The sequence below is a fragment of the Chlorocebus sabaeus genome, chromosome 22 (genome assembly GCF_047675955.1).
Source record: "Chlorocebus sabaeus isolate Y175 chromosome 22, mChlSab1.0.hap1, whole genome shotgun sequence".
Classification (NCBI taxonomy): Eukaryota; Metazoa; Chordata; class Mammalia; order Primates; family Cercopithecidae; genus Chlorocebus; species Chlorocebus sabaeus.
Genome location: NC_132925.1, coordinates 48,330,312 through 48,343,365, shown reverse-complemented (window position 1 = coordinate 48,343,365; position 13,054 = coordinate 48,330,312). Strand labels below are relative to the sequence as shown.

The following is a 13,054-nucleotide window of genomic DNA, read 5'->3' as shown; positions in this document are numbered from 1 at the left end:
TGGTCCTCTTAAATTCCATTTTGGATAGTGAGAGGTTGGACTAGTGGCCCTTTGCCCTGGTTCTACAATGAAATAACAGCACCAGTATTGAAGAATCAATCAATACCTGCACCACAGCTATGTCCCAGAGATCATCTCACTGCCTATGAGCTGGCAGTTGGGGGTGAGGATGACCTGGTGTGGGTAGTGACTGGTGTCTCTTTCTTCAGAAAAACATCACAGAAGCCTACCAGGTCAGCAAGAAGCCTCCAAAGTCTGTGGCCAAGGTGATTAAAATTTCAGCCCCTGCCAACAAGGCCGTCTACAACTATAGTATCCAGACCATGAATTCTACAGAGCTTGCCAAGCAGCAGCTGTATCAAGAGATGGCCAAGGTGAGAGACCCAGACAGGATGATGGCAGCTGGCAAATCCCATGAATTCTTTCCTCTGACCACACCTGCCTGGAGGTCAGCAGGGGATCCCAGGTGTACAGATGAAAGCCAATCATGCTAGGGGAAGTAGACAAGGCTCAGATGTTGAGAAGTGTTCTATTCCACACTAAATGAGAATCCTCCACACTGAGGGTGAGCCCAAGATCCTCAATGGAAGCTCAGATGTGCATGAAGGAGAACAACTGTAGTATCCTTACCTCTGGGGTACACTTTATGATTGCTGCTTATGAAGGCAGCTACCAACAGAAGGGAGAGCCATGGTTTAGGCTTCCAGCACACATTAACTTCAGGAAACGGCTTCTCCCATCAAAGGGGACAATAATATGACCCTTACAGGGCTGCTGCACAGTCATTTCCTCTCAATGCACTATTTACGTCATCAGGAACTATGATTATGCCCCCAGCTGTTTCTGATTCCTATAAGAAATCCAAGATTGCTATCAGCCCTTCTACCCCAACCTGTCTGCCCCCATTTCTAGGAGCCAAGAAAGAGATTCACATACTCACAGGATTACCTCTCAGCCATGGTGGAGCCCCTGGACTTGAAGGAAGAGGAGAAGAAAGCCCAGAAGAAATCCCGCCAAGCCTGGCTCACGGCCAGGGGATTCCAAGTGATAGGTCTTCAGAGCGACACTGAAGGCAGCTTTCAGGATCTCAAGCTGCCACCCATCAAAGAGCAGAATGAGGTCCACAGGGAAGAGCAGGGTCTCAGGTGGGGTGTCCATAGGGACCTTTCTCCTGATTTACTTACTCCCCCAATTTAGGAGTGGAAGGAAAACTCCCTGTTTGCTAACGTACTGGAGCCTGTGTTGGATCGAGACCGGTGGAGCTGGGACAGGCACCACGTGGACTTTGATCTGTACAAGAAGCCACCACCTTTCCTCAAGCTGCCCCCTTCACCTGCACCAACTCCTGTAACAGGTAACAGGCAAGGCTTTGCCAAGCTGGGCCTCCTGATGCCATGGGCAGGCAGGAGCTCTGTGCCACTCTGCATCTTCAGTGGTATCCATTTTGTTTACGCTATCATCCAAACTTTCTATGCTAAAAAAATCGAGATGCAGAATGGGTCTGATAGAAGAGATTGAATGTTGGGCTGGAACTCAGACCAGGATTCTAGTCCTAAGTGTGGCATTTGTGTGACTTCAGGCAAATCCCTTCATGCCCTGGGCCTGGTTTCTTGGCTATAAAGTGGGAAAGTTGGAAGACAGGTCTAAAGGCTTCCTGAGCTTCAACACTATTACCCATGACTGATCTCTAGGTGTCCAGCCAAGAGCTGAGGGCAGAGGCTCTGGGCTTTACTGGGACCTTCCAGCTGCAAAGATACTGACAGTTCTTCCTGTGGGGGAAAGGTGGAGACAGGAAACATAGGTCTTCCTACACCAGTCCCTCCAAGTCCTCTTCCTCTTTATCCCTGCTTATGAAAATTGATCTCAGGATCATCTAGAGGTTAACATAGAATCCAAACTTGTCAGTTAACAGAGCCAGAACCTTTGTTCAGGGAGAACGAGACATGAACCTATCTAACAACAAGGTCTGCCAGAGAAACCTCTCCCAGAAAACTAGGTCAGGTAAAAATGACGGCTTGCTTTCCTTCTCGACTCTTAAGGACAGCTGATCACAGCTCCATGGAAGTGCTAACAAGTTTGCCAAAATGTCACTTTCTCCATTTGCCTAGACTTCGCTCCCTCCCTCCCCAGTAGGCCCTAGATCTCCCAGGCTGCCTGAAGAGACCTGGTCTCTGTGGGCATGTCTCAGGCCCACAGTTACTGCTGTGGCTCTCAAGGAGGCTCCAGCTAGGAGAGCTGTCTAGCCTAAGAACACAAGGCTTTTCCTTGGTAAGAATGCTTCCTAGTGAGCTCCACTGCCAGCCTTCCCAGCAAAAGTCTCCTGGGGGTTTCACTGGTGAAATCATTTAAGAAACACATGCTGGGGTCTCCTCTTCCCACAACATGCTTAAGAAAAGTTAGCAACTACAGATGAGAGGGACAGGCTTGAACTGGTCGCTAGGCCTTTTCAACCCAGATGGATGAATGGAGAATTTGCTGCTGACCGAGGCCTTACACACCACCAGCCTAGAGTGAAGCCCCCTTCCAGAGGTCTGCCTGGAAGTGGGGTGGGTCTGACAGCCCCTCCCCAAACTTCCCCTGTGCAAAGAAACTCCAAGCAGCCTTTTGTCCAGAGGTAGGCATGCTTCATTTTGTGCAAAATGCTTCCTTGCTATCATTAACAAAACAGAACTTTAGGTTTCACTGAGAGGTTATTTACATGGTCGCAATATTTAGAAACTTTCCCGTTTTAAAAACTAGTTACCAAACCCCTGGCACAATGCTCAGGCCAGCCCCGCTCAGCCAGCTCAGCTCTCCAAGTTCCCAAACTCCTCCTTGCCTATTTCCAGCATCACAGTAAATTGGGAATATACTTGGAGGAAAAAGAGCTGGCCGTTTTCTCTGTGCTCAAGGGAATGTCCACCATAGGCATTTTAAAGCTCCAGACCACCCAAGGACCACACCAAAGCTTAAAGTCCACCACAGTGAGCACGCTGGGACCTGGTGTATCTTACAAGCGCCAGTAAAAGGGAGGCTGGAGAAATGCAAAGGCCTGCTGGGACAGCCTGGAGATACCATTCATCCTCTCCTCAAGAGTAGAGGCCAGTTTTGTAAAGAAACTAAAGTCCCTAGGTGGGTACCTCAGCTGAGGCAGCCTCCCTATCTCCTGAGGAGGATAAAAACTAAGGGTTCATAACCCCAAGGCATTGTGGACTGCACTGTGTCTGCTCCTTAGCATTCTGGGCCCTCCTTGCAGAGTGAGGACAAAGGGGACCCGAGGCCATCAACAAAGGGTGGTTCTCAGGGTCCTGCTGTCACCCATTAAATGCTGGTTCTGAGGAACAGTGTGACAAGTACAGCAAAGGCTAAGAGTACACAGATTGTGACATTTTACATTCTTCGTTAAATGGTTCCTGGTACATGTTTTAAGTGCCTCTGCTTCTAGTTTAAATGAATGACCCAGACACAGCTTTCAAGCTGTTTCTTAGAGAATGTGTGGTTGAGCAGAAATGGCTATCCACACCTGACCCAGGTCCCCACCCACCTCACGCCCTGGAGGCAGCAGCGCAAGCCCCAGTTTCCACTATGGTGTCTCCTCAATGACCAGAATACCCGCCAGTTCCAGAGGTCGGCAATTCCATTCTCTCTCTCCGGCTCAGTTCAGAAGCTGTGATGGTCCTGTTAGAGAGCACTCCTGCAGGTTGAAACCTGGAAGAGGCTCTCCCAGGCCAGGAGACAACCCTTCAGGTGCAAACAGGGAACAAATGGCTCAGCCCGTGATAATGCCAAGTTGTAACACCTTCTGAAAAAAGAGTGACAGTCATCCAGCAACGGGCCATGGGTGGGGGTGGGCAGCAGCAGGGGACACTCTCCCCTGCTTCAGCATGTCCTGTCCAGAGGGTGGGCACAGATATAGGCTCGCTTCTCAAGGATCTGCTGGGACACTTTCTTAATCTGCTCATCTAGGTTTTCTGGAGCATCTGGGAAGGAAAAGGAAAGATGGTGGGTCATCCTTCTGCATTGTGATAAGACAAACATGGCTGAAGTGGGGGCATTTTTCCACAAAGTCAGCCCACCCACCATGAAGCAGCCCTAAGGGTGACCCCTCCTCCAAACCCCCAGCAAGGGATTCAGGGCTGTAGGGAGAGAAGGGCACAGCTTCATTCTCAGTTACAAAGGACTCATCCTGCTCATTTCTAAGCCCCAGATCTCGTGGGGTGGAGCCGGCACTTGCTCCATAAACAGCCCATCTGTGATTCCAGCCCACTGGAGGAGAAACCGTTTCAGCATCCTCCACAGCACATAACCTGTCAGCACTGGGGGCAGGCGGGGCGGTCTGGGCTACCCCCAGGGCTAGGACCTGCAAAAAATCATGCCACTCTCAGCGAGTGCCACAGTGCTGGCGCCTACCCCCGTCACTTGGCAACAGGACTGGGCTCTGCAGGGACACTGATCCAGAGCCTCAGGCCAACAGGACTGTGAGGGTCAGAAGTAGACTGAGCTGGGCATTCCCAGATGTGGTCAAGTGGCTATAGAAGAGGAAGAGCACTGCAGACAGACCAGGGAGCACGAGCAAAGCCCTCTGTTCTCTAGGCCAAGGCCTGAGACCTCTGCAGGGCACTGCAAGGTCATTTTGGATGGGTCGCAGTGGGTAAAGGGGCAGGTAAAATGCTGTATCCAGAATCAGGTACAACCTGGCGCTCCGCCCTTCGTAAGCCTTCCCCAGACAGCTTCCAGAATACAGCCAGGGCCGGGCACAGTGGCTCACGCCTGTAATCCCAGCACTTTGGGAAGCCAAGTAGGCGGATCACCTGAGGTTAGGAGTTGGAGACCAGCCTGGCCAACATGGTGAAACCCTGCTTCTACTAAAAATACAAATATTAGCTGGGCATGGTGGTGCATGCCTGTAATCCCAACTACTCAGGAGGCTGAGGCACAAGAACTGCTTGAACCCAGGAGGTGGAGGTTGCAGGGAGCCAAGATCGTGCCACTGCATTCCAGCCTGGGTGACAAAGTGAGACTATGTCTCCCAAAAAAAAAAAAAAGAATACAGCCAGGCATGCTGGGCAGATGCCAGGGGTCCTGCACAAAGGGCTCTGCACTTGCTCAATCTAAAATTGCCTTGGCAGGCAGGGCACGGTGGCTCATGCCTGTAATCCCAGCATTTTGGGAGGCTGAGGCAGGCAGATCATCTGAGGTCAGGAGTTCGAGACCAGTCTGGCTAACATGTTGAAACTCTGTTTCTACTAAAAACACAAAAAATTAGCTGGGCGTGGTGGTGTGCGCCTGTAATCCCAGCTACTTGGGAGGCTGGGGCAGAAGAATCGCTTGAACCGAGGAGGTGGAGTTTGCAGGGAGCCGAGATTGCACCATTACACTCCAGCTTGGGCAACAAGAGCGAAACTCCATCTCGAAATAAATAAATATAAATAAATACAACTACCTTCGTGAATGGGGCAGGTTTGCACCTACAGTGCCTGGCAGGCACTGCTGCAGCTAAGCCCAGGCCTACCTGGGCCCTCACTCAAGGCAAAGGTCTGTGAGTAGCCAGCAGGCTCTGGGAGCTTGACAGGGTCCAGAAACAGCTCACCCTCAATAGGGGCCTAGAAGTGGGCCCTTCCTTCCCTCCCTCAAGACATGCCACTCACACTTGTTCAGCTGAGAGAGGCTGAAGAGATTCTGGAAGTAAGCTTCCACGCAGAAGGTGTTGGCCAAGAGAACCTGCCAGAACCAAGGACAGAAAAGATATGCCCAAATTCCTGGAATCTGACCTCTGAGCTTCAAAAACCCAGCCTATCAGCCAAACTGGGTAGCATGGCAGGGGTGAAAAGGCCTGGCTCAGGAGTCACCCCGTCTCAGGTTCTAATTCCAGCCCTGACCCAACAGCCTTTCCCCAACAGCAAGTGACTCAATATCTCTGAGCCTGTTTCCTCTGAGAGGCAGATGTCACAATCCTGGTATTTGCAGGCACTCTGGGAAGTGCAGGCAGAGATCCTGGTACACAGTGGGTCCTCAGACACTGCACCCGCCTCCCCCCAGCAGAGTGGGCAATGTGCAGGGTCTGCCCCTCGCTGGGGGTCAGGGCACTGGGATCGGGAACCCCTGTCACTCACCCGCCTCTTCTCTCAGGCAGGAAGAAGAAAAGGAACGGCCCCATCTCCTGAACAGCACAGACCCTCCCACAGTCACCGCATGGTGAACTTGCACAGCCTCCCCCACAGCCTCTCCCTGCAGGACCTGTGGATACCCCCTCAACTGGCCCAGCCCTCCCCCACACCCGCCCACACCCTCCTCAACAATTAACTTCATTAAAGTACAGCAGGACAGATGCCAGCAGCCAGGCCCTGTGTGAGGCTAGGCTGGACTCACCTCATGGTCATGGTTGCGTAGCCCGATGCGGATGGAGCGGCTGGCCCGCGACAGCACAGCCGTCATGCCATAGAGGTTGATGAGGATGTTGGCCACCCGCTTCAGCACCAGCTGCTCCTCCATGATTGTCTGGGATCACAGAGGCTCCGAGTGGGGACTCACTACCTAGACCAGTCCCCCACACAGTCCCTCCCTGGGCTGCATCTCTGCCTGTCTTAGTTTCCTGTGTTCCTTGAGAAAGTGGAGCCAATAAAGCCTTTCCCTTCAGGTCATGGGAGAACGGCTCCCAGCCACCTTCTGTTTTCCCTTCTCTTTGATCTCTAGATTCAGGGAGGGGGTTAAGGCAAGACCTGGTCCCAGAAACTTGGCTGAGACCAGAAGCCAGTGCTTACTGTGCTACTGTCACCTTCAGCAGCAAGGGCCCCACCAATCAGGTCCCTAGATTCAGGCCCCAGGTGGGGCTGCCCTCCCGATTCTAGGGAGCCTCTCTACCTGAAAGGTGCACAGAAAAACACTGCAGAAAACTCACCCAGCAAGGGTGCCCCTCCAAGTAGCTAAGTGGGCCCCAGCACAGGCTGACAAAGTCAGCCTGACCTCACCACCCCATCCCTCCAGGGCGATCAAGATTTCTGTTCTAGGCCTGGTCCCAAAGGATGCTTGACAAAAAGTAGTCTCATGAATGCTGGCCAAACTGGGGGACCGGTTGCGACCCAGGCCTGGGAGGGCCTGGTTACCTTGCCAAAGCGGAGCAGCAGTGTCTCCACGGTCTGGCCGAAGTAGTAGGTGTTCTCCTCAAACTTGTTGGCACTGTCCTATTAACCAAGACAGGAGTCAGTTCAGCACCTCATCCCTACAGTGCCCTGTCCTGTCCCACAGTCCAGGTACCAGGCAAAGATGCCCCATCTGAGGGAGGCAATCCAGGGTGTCATGGACTAGCTGGTGTTCCCCAACCTCCCCCGGAGGAACCCAGACCCCCCACAGTGAGATCTTTTCTGCCATGAGATCTGGCAGAAGGGCACTGAAGTAGGGGGTATGCGTGTTGGGCCCACTTACCGCAAGACTGGGGTGCACAACTCCATGGTTGCCTGTCAGTCCCAGGTCCACAGTTCGGCCCAGGGAGTCCCGAAGCTTCCGGCCAACGGTCTCCATGACTGTGGTCACTTTGGCCTGTTTAAACTCACTGCAGAAAGTCCATGGTCCTGTGACTGGAGGCCTCACTGCTGGCTCTCATTGTCCAGCAACACGGCCCACTCGGCACCCAGAAGCTCCGTGCCCCTCCCTGGCCTGGATATGCCGGGCCCCTGGCTACAGGCTGAACCCCTCAACCAAACCACCTGCCGGAGAGCACCCAGTCGCCTCAAGGGAGCCACACATGTGCTACCCCATGAGGGGTGGAGTCACAGCCAGCTTCCCAGCAGCTGTCTCCTGTGAAGGGAGACAAAATGCTACCAGCAACCTGTACTTAGTCTCCAGCAGTGATTTGGGATTGCTGTGCCCCTAGGATGGGGGTGGAGGGGGGCAGGAGGGGAAGAAGGGCAGAGAAGAAAAACACTGGTCTTATGTTGGCTGTGAGGCCTGGCACCTTTAAGGGGACACCTGTCATTCTTCAGGTTCTGAAAAACCAGCTGCCTCCAGTGTGAGGGACCAGAGCGGGGATACGATGTTCACACTGGAGCTATAGGGTAGTGTGGCCATAAGGGCAGGGCAGCGAGAGCTTCCCTGGGCAACAAGCCCCCAACTACCACAGGGGAAGGTCCCCTCCACAAGGCTGCGCCACACCCCCATGCCCCCACTCGAGGTCAAGGCAGCTCTTTCCTCCCACTGCCCTGGACTGGCCCCTGCTGGGCAGGTATAGGCTCTGAGAAGCACACAGTGACAATGGTACCTACCGGATCCTGGCAGTCAGGATGCGGCCAGCATGCTGCAGACCCGTCAGGGCGATGTACATCCGGAGAATCTCATTGGTTCCCTGTGGCCAGTAGTATAGAGGTCAAAGGCTGCCCCCCAGCCAGGCAGCCATGGTAGTGCCACATGTGCTGGGTAGGCCCAGCCACTGCCTGCTTGCCCATGCCACAGAAGCCACTGCTCCTGAAGTAGCTGGGAACAGGGCTCTGACCAGGGCTCAGAGAGTACACAGGGATGAGGAGGAGGTGACCAGATGGCCATGGGCTCCCGCTGGGACCCTCTACTGCTCGGTGACCAGCTTCACGTGTCAAGCCTTTCTCCAAGTCTCCAGGTCCTCTTTAAAATGGAAACCAACTTTCCCTGGGTGGTGAGGGGTGCTGATGCCTGGGGCTCAGCCAGTGCCGGACAGACATTGCTGGCTCCAGGTGGAGGCCAGATTCCTAACAGAAGCCACAAATTGCTGAGTGGCAGCTAGAAGCTCCTCAGTGCCAGGTGTCAACACCCAGAGGGCCACATGCTCCCCACTCCCCTAACCCATGATTCTGATCAGTGAGAGGCTGGTGGGCTTCTGCCCACTCTGCACAATGGAGATGTGCGTCAGGTGCAGGGGCCTGACCCAGGCTACACAGCCAGCACCAGGGACTGAGGACTGTCCTCTGCAGCCAGGCTGAAAACACGGACAGCAGGACTCCCTACAGGAAAAGGGGGGACTGCAGAGGCCTCCTGACAGAACCACCCAGCTCCGAACAGGCTCCAGACAGGAGGTACCACCCCACATTGAGAGCCCTGTGTTCTTCCAAGGCCTCGAGGGCTTCCTGAACCCTGCTGACCACCCCAGTCCTGGAGAACTCCAGCCCTCCCGGGCTGAGGGAAAGACATTTGGAGAAGGCCCTTTGCAAGGCTGAGACCACTCCAGTGCCCTCAGGCTGGCCCCTGCCCCGTATGTCCACTACAACAGTGGAGATGGCTGGAACCCAATGGACAGGCCGGGAACAAAAGCAGCCAAGGAGGCTTCCCACTGGACAGGACGGCCCAGGAGACAAGACTACACTCCCGGAGGCTGATGATGTCCCCTCATTACCAGACCTGCTGCTCAGGCCCAAACCCTCTCCCTGTCTCAGGCTGCCTCCTGTATACCCATGCCCACCATCACATCCCACCCATCCTGCTATGCTCTCTTAGGTCTAGCCTCTCCCTCCCAGCAGGAGAGCCCCTGGCCTCTGGCCTCATCCCTGTAACTCACTCTCCACATGAGCCCCGTCCATATGTCCGGCACTTGCTGAGCCCCTGGGGGAATTTCCCACAATACAGATACAACCAAATAATGCCCTGCTTACAGACGTTTTATGGCTTCCAAATTCCTCTGCTGTCAGTCAAGGTCCTCCACACTCTGGCTACTTTTTTAGCCTTCCCGTGTACCTTCTTCAACACCCCCAAACCCACTACCTGCCCCAGCCCACCTGGCAGGACTGACTGCTGCTCCCAGAAAGCCCTTCACTCTCTCTTCATTCACCTTGTGCCAGCAGATCAGTCCCATCTGGGCCTGGCATGCTCTATTACCCTGCCCTCAGGGACAAACTGCCCTCCCCCCGGCCCTGGTCAAAGCCCTTTTTTTTCTGCCCCTAAGGGCATGCTTCACAAAACTCTGGCTGCCTCTGGAGGACGCCTGCTCCCTGCCTCTTTGCGTACTTGCACTCTGTCATTCCCCTTGGTCGGCCCTGCTACACAATCAGAACACAGCACCCAAAGACATCTCTGTGGCCCCAATTCCCTCCCCTGCCACCAGGCACATGCTAACTGAACTGACTCCTCAGGCTTGTGACTTCATGGAGGGCAGCAATCAGGAACGAGACGTGCCAGGGCTAGGAGAGCCCTTGAGAGCCATTGAGAGCATGAGACCCAGCCCTGGGCCGCGAGGGCCTCTGTGAGGCCCTGAGCAGCATCTTCAGGACCAGGCAGGGTCCTGGGGGTGGAGCACAGCTTAGCTGGTGGCGGTGCCACTCACCTCAAAGATGAGGAGGATACGGGTGTCACGCAGTATGCGCTCGTACGGATAGTCCTTCGTGTAGCCCAAGCCCCCGAGGATCTGCAGCGCCTCACTCACACACTGCCAGGCAGCCTCGGAGCTGAACACCTGTGGGGTGTCACACCAAATCCTTTCCAAAAGGAAGACCTACGCTGCAGGGAGCTGGGTGGCTGGGGAGCCGTGGGAGGCACCAGGGTTTGGGGAGGAGATCGGCCAGGGAGGGACTTGAGGGGTGATGTGGACAAGTCCTTTGCCTTCCTTGACCACACTGGCCAGCTTGTGTTCCCCACCCCACCGTGACCTTCTGTACCTCTGGGCCCACCTTCACCCTATCTGCACCTGGCTTAGCTCCTGTTCCTTTAAAACCCACCTAAGATCTCCCCCTCCCGAGAAAACCTGACCTGTTCCTGCCCAGTCCCAGTGGCCGTGACTTCTTTCTGTCTGTGCACACTATTAAGTGCCTTGGGGGCAGACAAACTGCCATATTTAGCCCTAGGTTTAGTATCTGGAAGAAGTTGGCTACAGCAAACTAACGTCTATGGTCACTGCTCAAGGGTGACAAGAAAACGAGATGATAAAACACATGCAAATGCACCCAGTACACAGCCTGCACCTAGAAAAGACTCAAACACGGCCCAAGATGCCCAACCTTTTTTTATTATTATTATTATTTTTTATTTTTTCAGGGACCTTGCTACTTCAGGATCCCAACCTTTTAGGTACTCTCCTGCCCACACCAGGACGTTTGCTTCTGTAAGCTGCCATACCTCTCACCATTTCTCTCAAGAGCTCAATTCCAGAGATCAGCTTAAAAACAATTGTTGGGGGAACAAAGTAGGGTCCCCCAAAGGGTGGCCATCTTTTTTATTACAGCTAAAAAATGACACCTTCTACCCTGAACAAAACAAAAGCAAACTCTATTATCTACCTCAACCAAATAAGATGCTCTTCCCACCTCAGCCTCTCAGGTAGTTGGGACTACAGGCATGTGCCACCACGCCAGCTAATTTTTGTATTTTTTGTAGAGATGGGGTTTCACCATGTTGCCCAGACTCATATACTTTTTCTTTTTTTTTTTTTTGAGATGGAGTTTTGCTCTTGTTGCCCAGGCTAGTGTGCAATGGCACAATCTTGGCTCACTGCAACCTCCACCACCCTCCCCGGGTTCAAGTGATTCTCCTGCCTCAGCCTCCCAAGTAGCTGGGGTTACAGGTGCCCGCCACCACGCCTGGCTAATTTTTTGTTTTTAGTAGAGATGGGGTTTTACCATATTGGCCAGGCTGGTCTCGAACTCCAGACCTCAGGTGATCCACCCACCTTGGCCTCCCAAAGTGCTGGGATTACAGACGTGAGCCACCACGCCCTGCCATATGCTTAGTTTTTAAGACAAAGTTTTGATACCAGAAAGTAGGAAGGCCATAAACTAAGGAAAAAAAAAGTCTTTCTCAAGCAAGCCAGCTGCAATGTTATTACTCTAAAAGGATGTTATCATAATGGTCTCCTTCTGCTATAAACTGCTGATCCATTGGCTCACCAGACACTTCCCCACTGCTGCTCCCCACTGCTTGCCTATCCCTGGAGTGCTACACAGGGCAAGTGTATCGCAAATACTGGATCAATGACAGGAGGAAGATGACAGGCAACAGCATGGGCTTGAAAGGTCACAGTGAGGGAGCTATCCCAAGCCTCCCTCCAGCACCAGCTCTCTGGCTATGCTGGGGTTACCTTCACCATGGCCGCCTCGATGGAGCAGTCGGGAAAGCCCGGTTGGTCCAGCATCCCTGCTGTGAGGTAGGTCATACTCTCCATGACGTAAGCCTTCTGAGCCATCAGTGCAAATTTCTCCTACAGTGTTCAGAAAAAAACACGAGAAGCAATTTGCATGTGCTGAGAGCCAAATCTGTGAAACAGGACAGAAGGTAATTAAGTCAGAAGCCTCAATGCCCAAGAGAAGCAAGCCCAGTGACCAGTGTTAAATAAAGCCTAACTAGTCTTCTTCCCAAATCACCACAGAAGAGTCACCAGTACAGAGACATCAAAAGAACACACCGTTCACGTCACACAGTGAAATGCACAAATACAGTACTCAACCGTCGGTACCTGTATCAATCCAAATTCACTGAGCCTCTTGTTAAACTGTTTCCTTGTGCAGGCATACTCAGCAGTCATTTCTGAGGAAGAGCAGAGTTATTAGAAAGAACTGGAACATTTCTGTTGTTCAAACATGATTTCCTATGGCCATCATCCTTATCCTTCCCACAGACGGGCACTGTGAGAAGCGTGTCTGCTGAGATCAAATACCCCAGAAGCTAGCACCCCCACTTGCCAGCACCCGTAGGTCAGAGAAGAACCGCCCCTCCTCATGGCACCCACACACAGAGTTTGGCATCAGATACAGGCTTGAGTCCTGGCCATGGTTCTTACAGCCTGTGCCTTGGGCCAAGTGTGACACCTCCCTGAATACCATCCCACACCTCAGAGTCACTGTGAAGATGCAATAAGGTGGAAGGTGGAGGGCACCTTGCACAGAGCCAGGCACAGAGGCCCCAGATAGAGGTGGTGCAGGCTCACACCCAGCGCAGTGTTCCTGACCAAAGCAGGTGGGGCCGCCTGGCTTGAATATTTGGGATGGGGCTTCCAGGCGTGTGGTTGTGACAAAGTGCTGAGCTCTAAGGGCCCATGAGTGACATGGCGCCTCCCCCAGGCAGAAGCACTCCCACCCCGCCCGTAGCCATGTTCTCCACAGGCTCTCCCAGGTGTGGTGCACTCAGGAGG

At 53.5% G+C, this 13,054-nt stretch overlaps 2 protein-coding genes across 10 annotated transcripts in view; one reads left to right on the top strand and one right to left on the bottom strand.

Moving 5' to 3' along the window:
• Positions 1-6,328, top strand: part of CFAP92 (cilia and flagella associated protein 92 (putative)) — an 81,627-nt gene extending 75,299 nt beyond the window's left edge. For 7 of the 8 annotated variants that reach the window (XM_073009811.1, XM_073009810.1, XM_073009809.1 and 4 more), the window contains 4 exons: positions 210-374; positions 913-1,119; positions 1,198-1,354; positions 6,109-6,328. In XM_073009811.1, coding sequence (XP_072865912.1) covers positions 210-374; positions 913-1,119; positions 1,198-1,354; positions 6,109-6,143 — 564 coding nt within the window. In that variant the 3' untranslated portion in view covers positions 6,144-6,328. The remainder of the gene's footprint in view (positions 1-209; positions 375-912; positions 1,120-1,197; positions 1,355-6,108) is intronic. The other variant, XM_073009813.1, reaches the window with a different exon arrangement.
• Positions 3,346-13,054, bottom strand: part of ACAD9 (acyl-CoA dehydrogenase family member 9) — a 36,134-nt gene continuing 26,425 nt past the window's right edge. For both annotated transcript variants that reach the window (XM_038003478.2, XM_007985419.3), the window contains 9 exons: positions 12,380-12,450; positions 12,005-12,124; positions 10,259-10,387; positions 8,238-8,317; positions 7,402-7,528; positions 7,083-7,160; positions 6,349-6,477; positions 5,628-5,700; positions 3,346-3,959 (listed from right to left, as the gene is read on the bottom strand). In XM_038003478.2, coding sequence (XP_037859406.1) covers positions 3,859-3,959; positions 5,628-5,700; positions 6,349-6,477; positions 7,083-7,160; positions 7,402-7,528; positions 8,238-8,317; positions 10,259-10,387; positions 12,005-12,124; positions 12,380-12,450 — 908 coding nt within the window. In that variant the 3' untranslated portion in view covers positions 3,346-3,858. The remainder of the gene's footprint in view (positions 3,960-5,627; positions 5,701-6,348; positions 6,478-7,082; positions 7,161-7,401; positions 7,529-8,237; positions 8,318-10,258; positions 10,388-12,004; positions 12,125-12,379; positions 12,451-13,054) is intronic.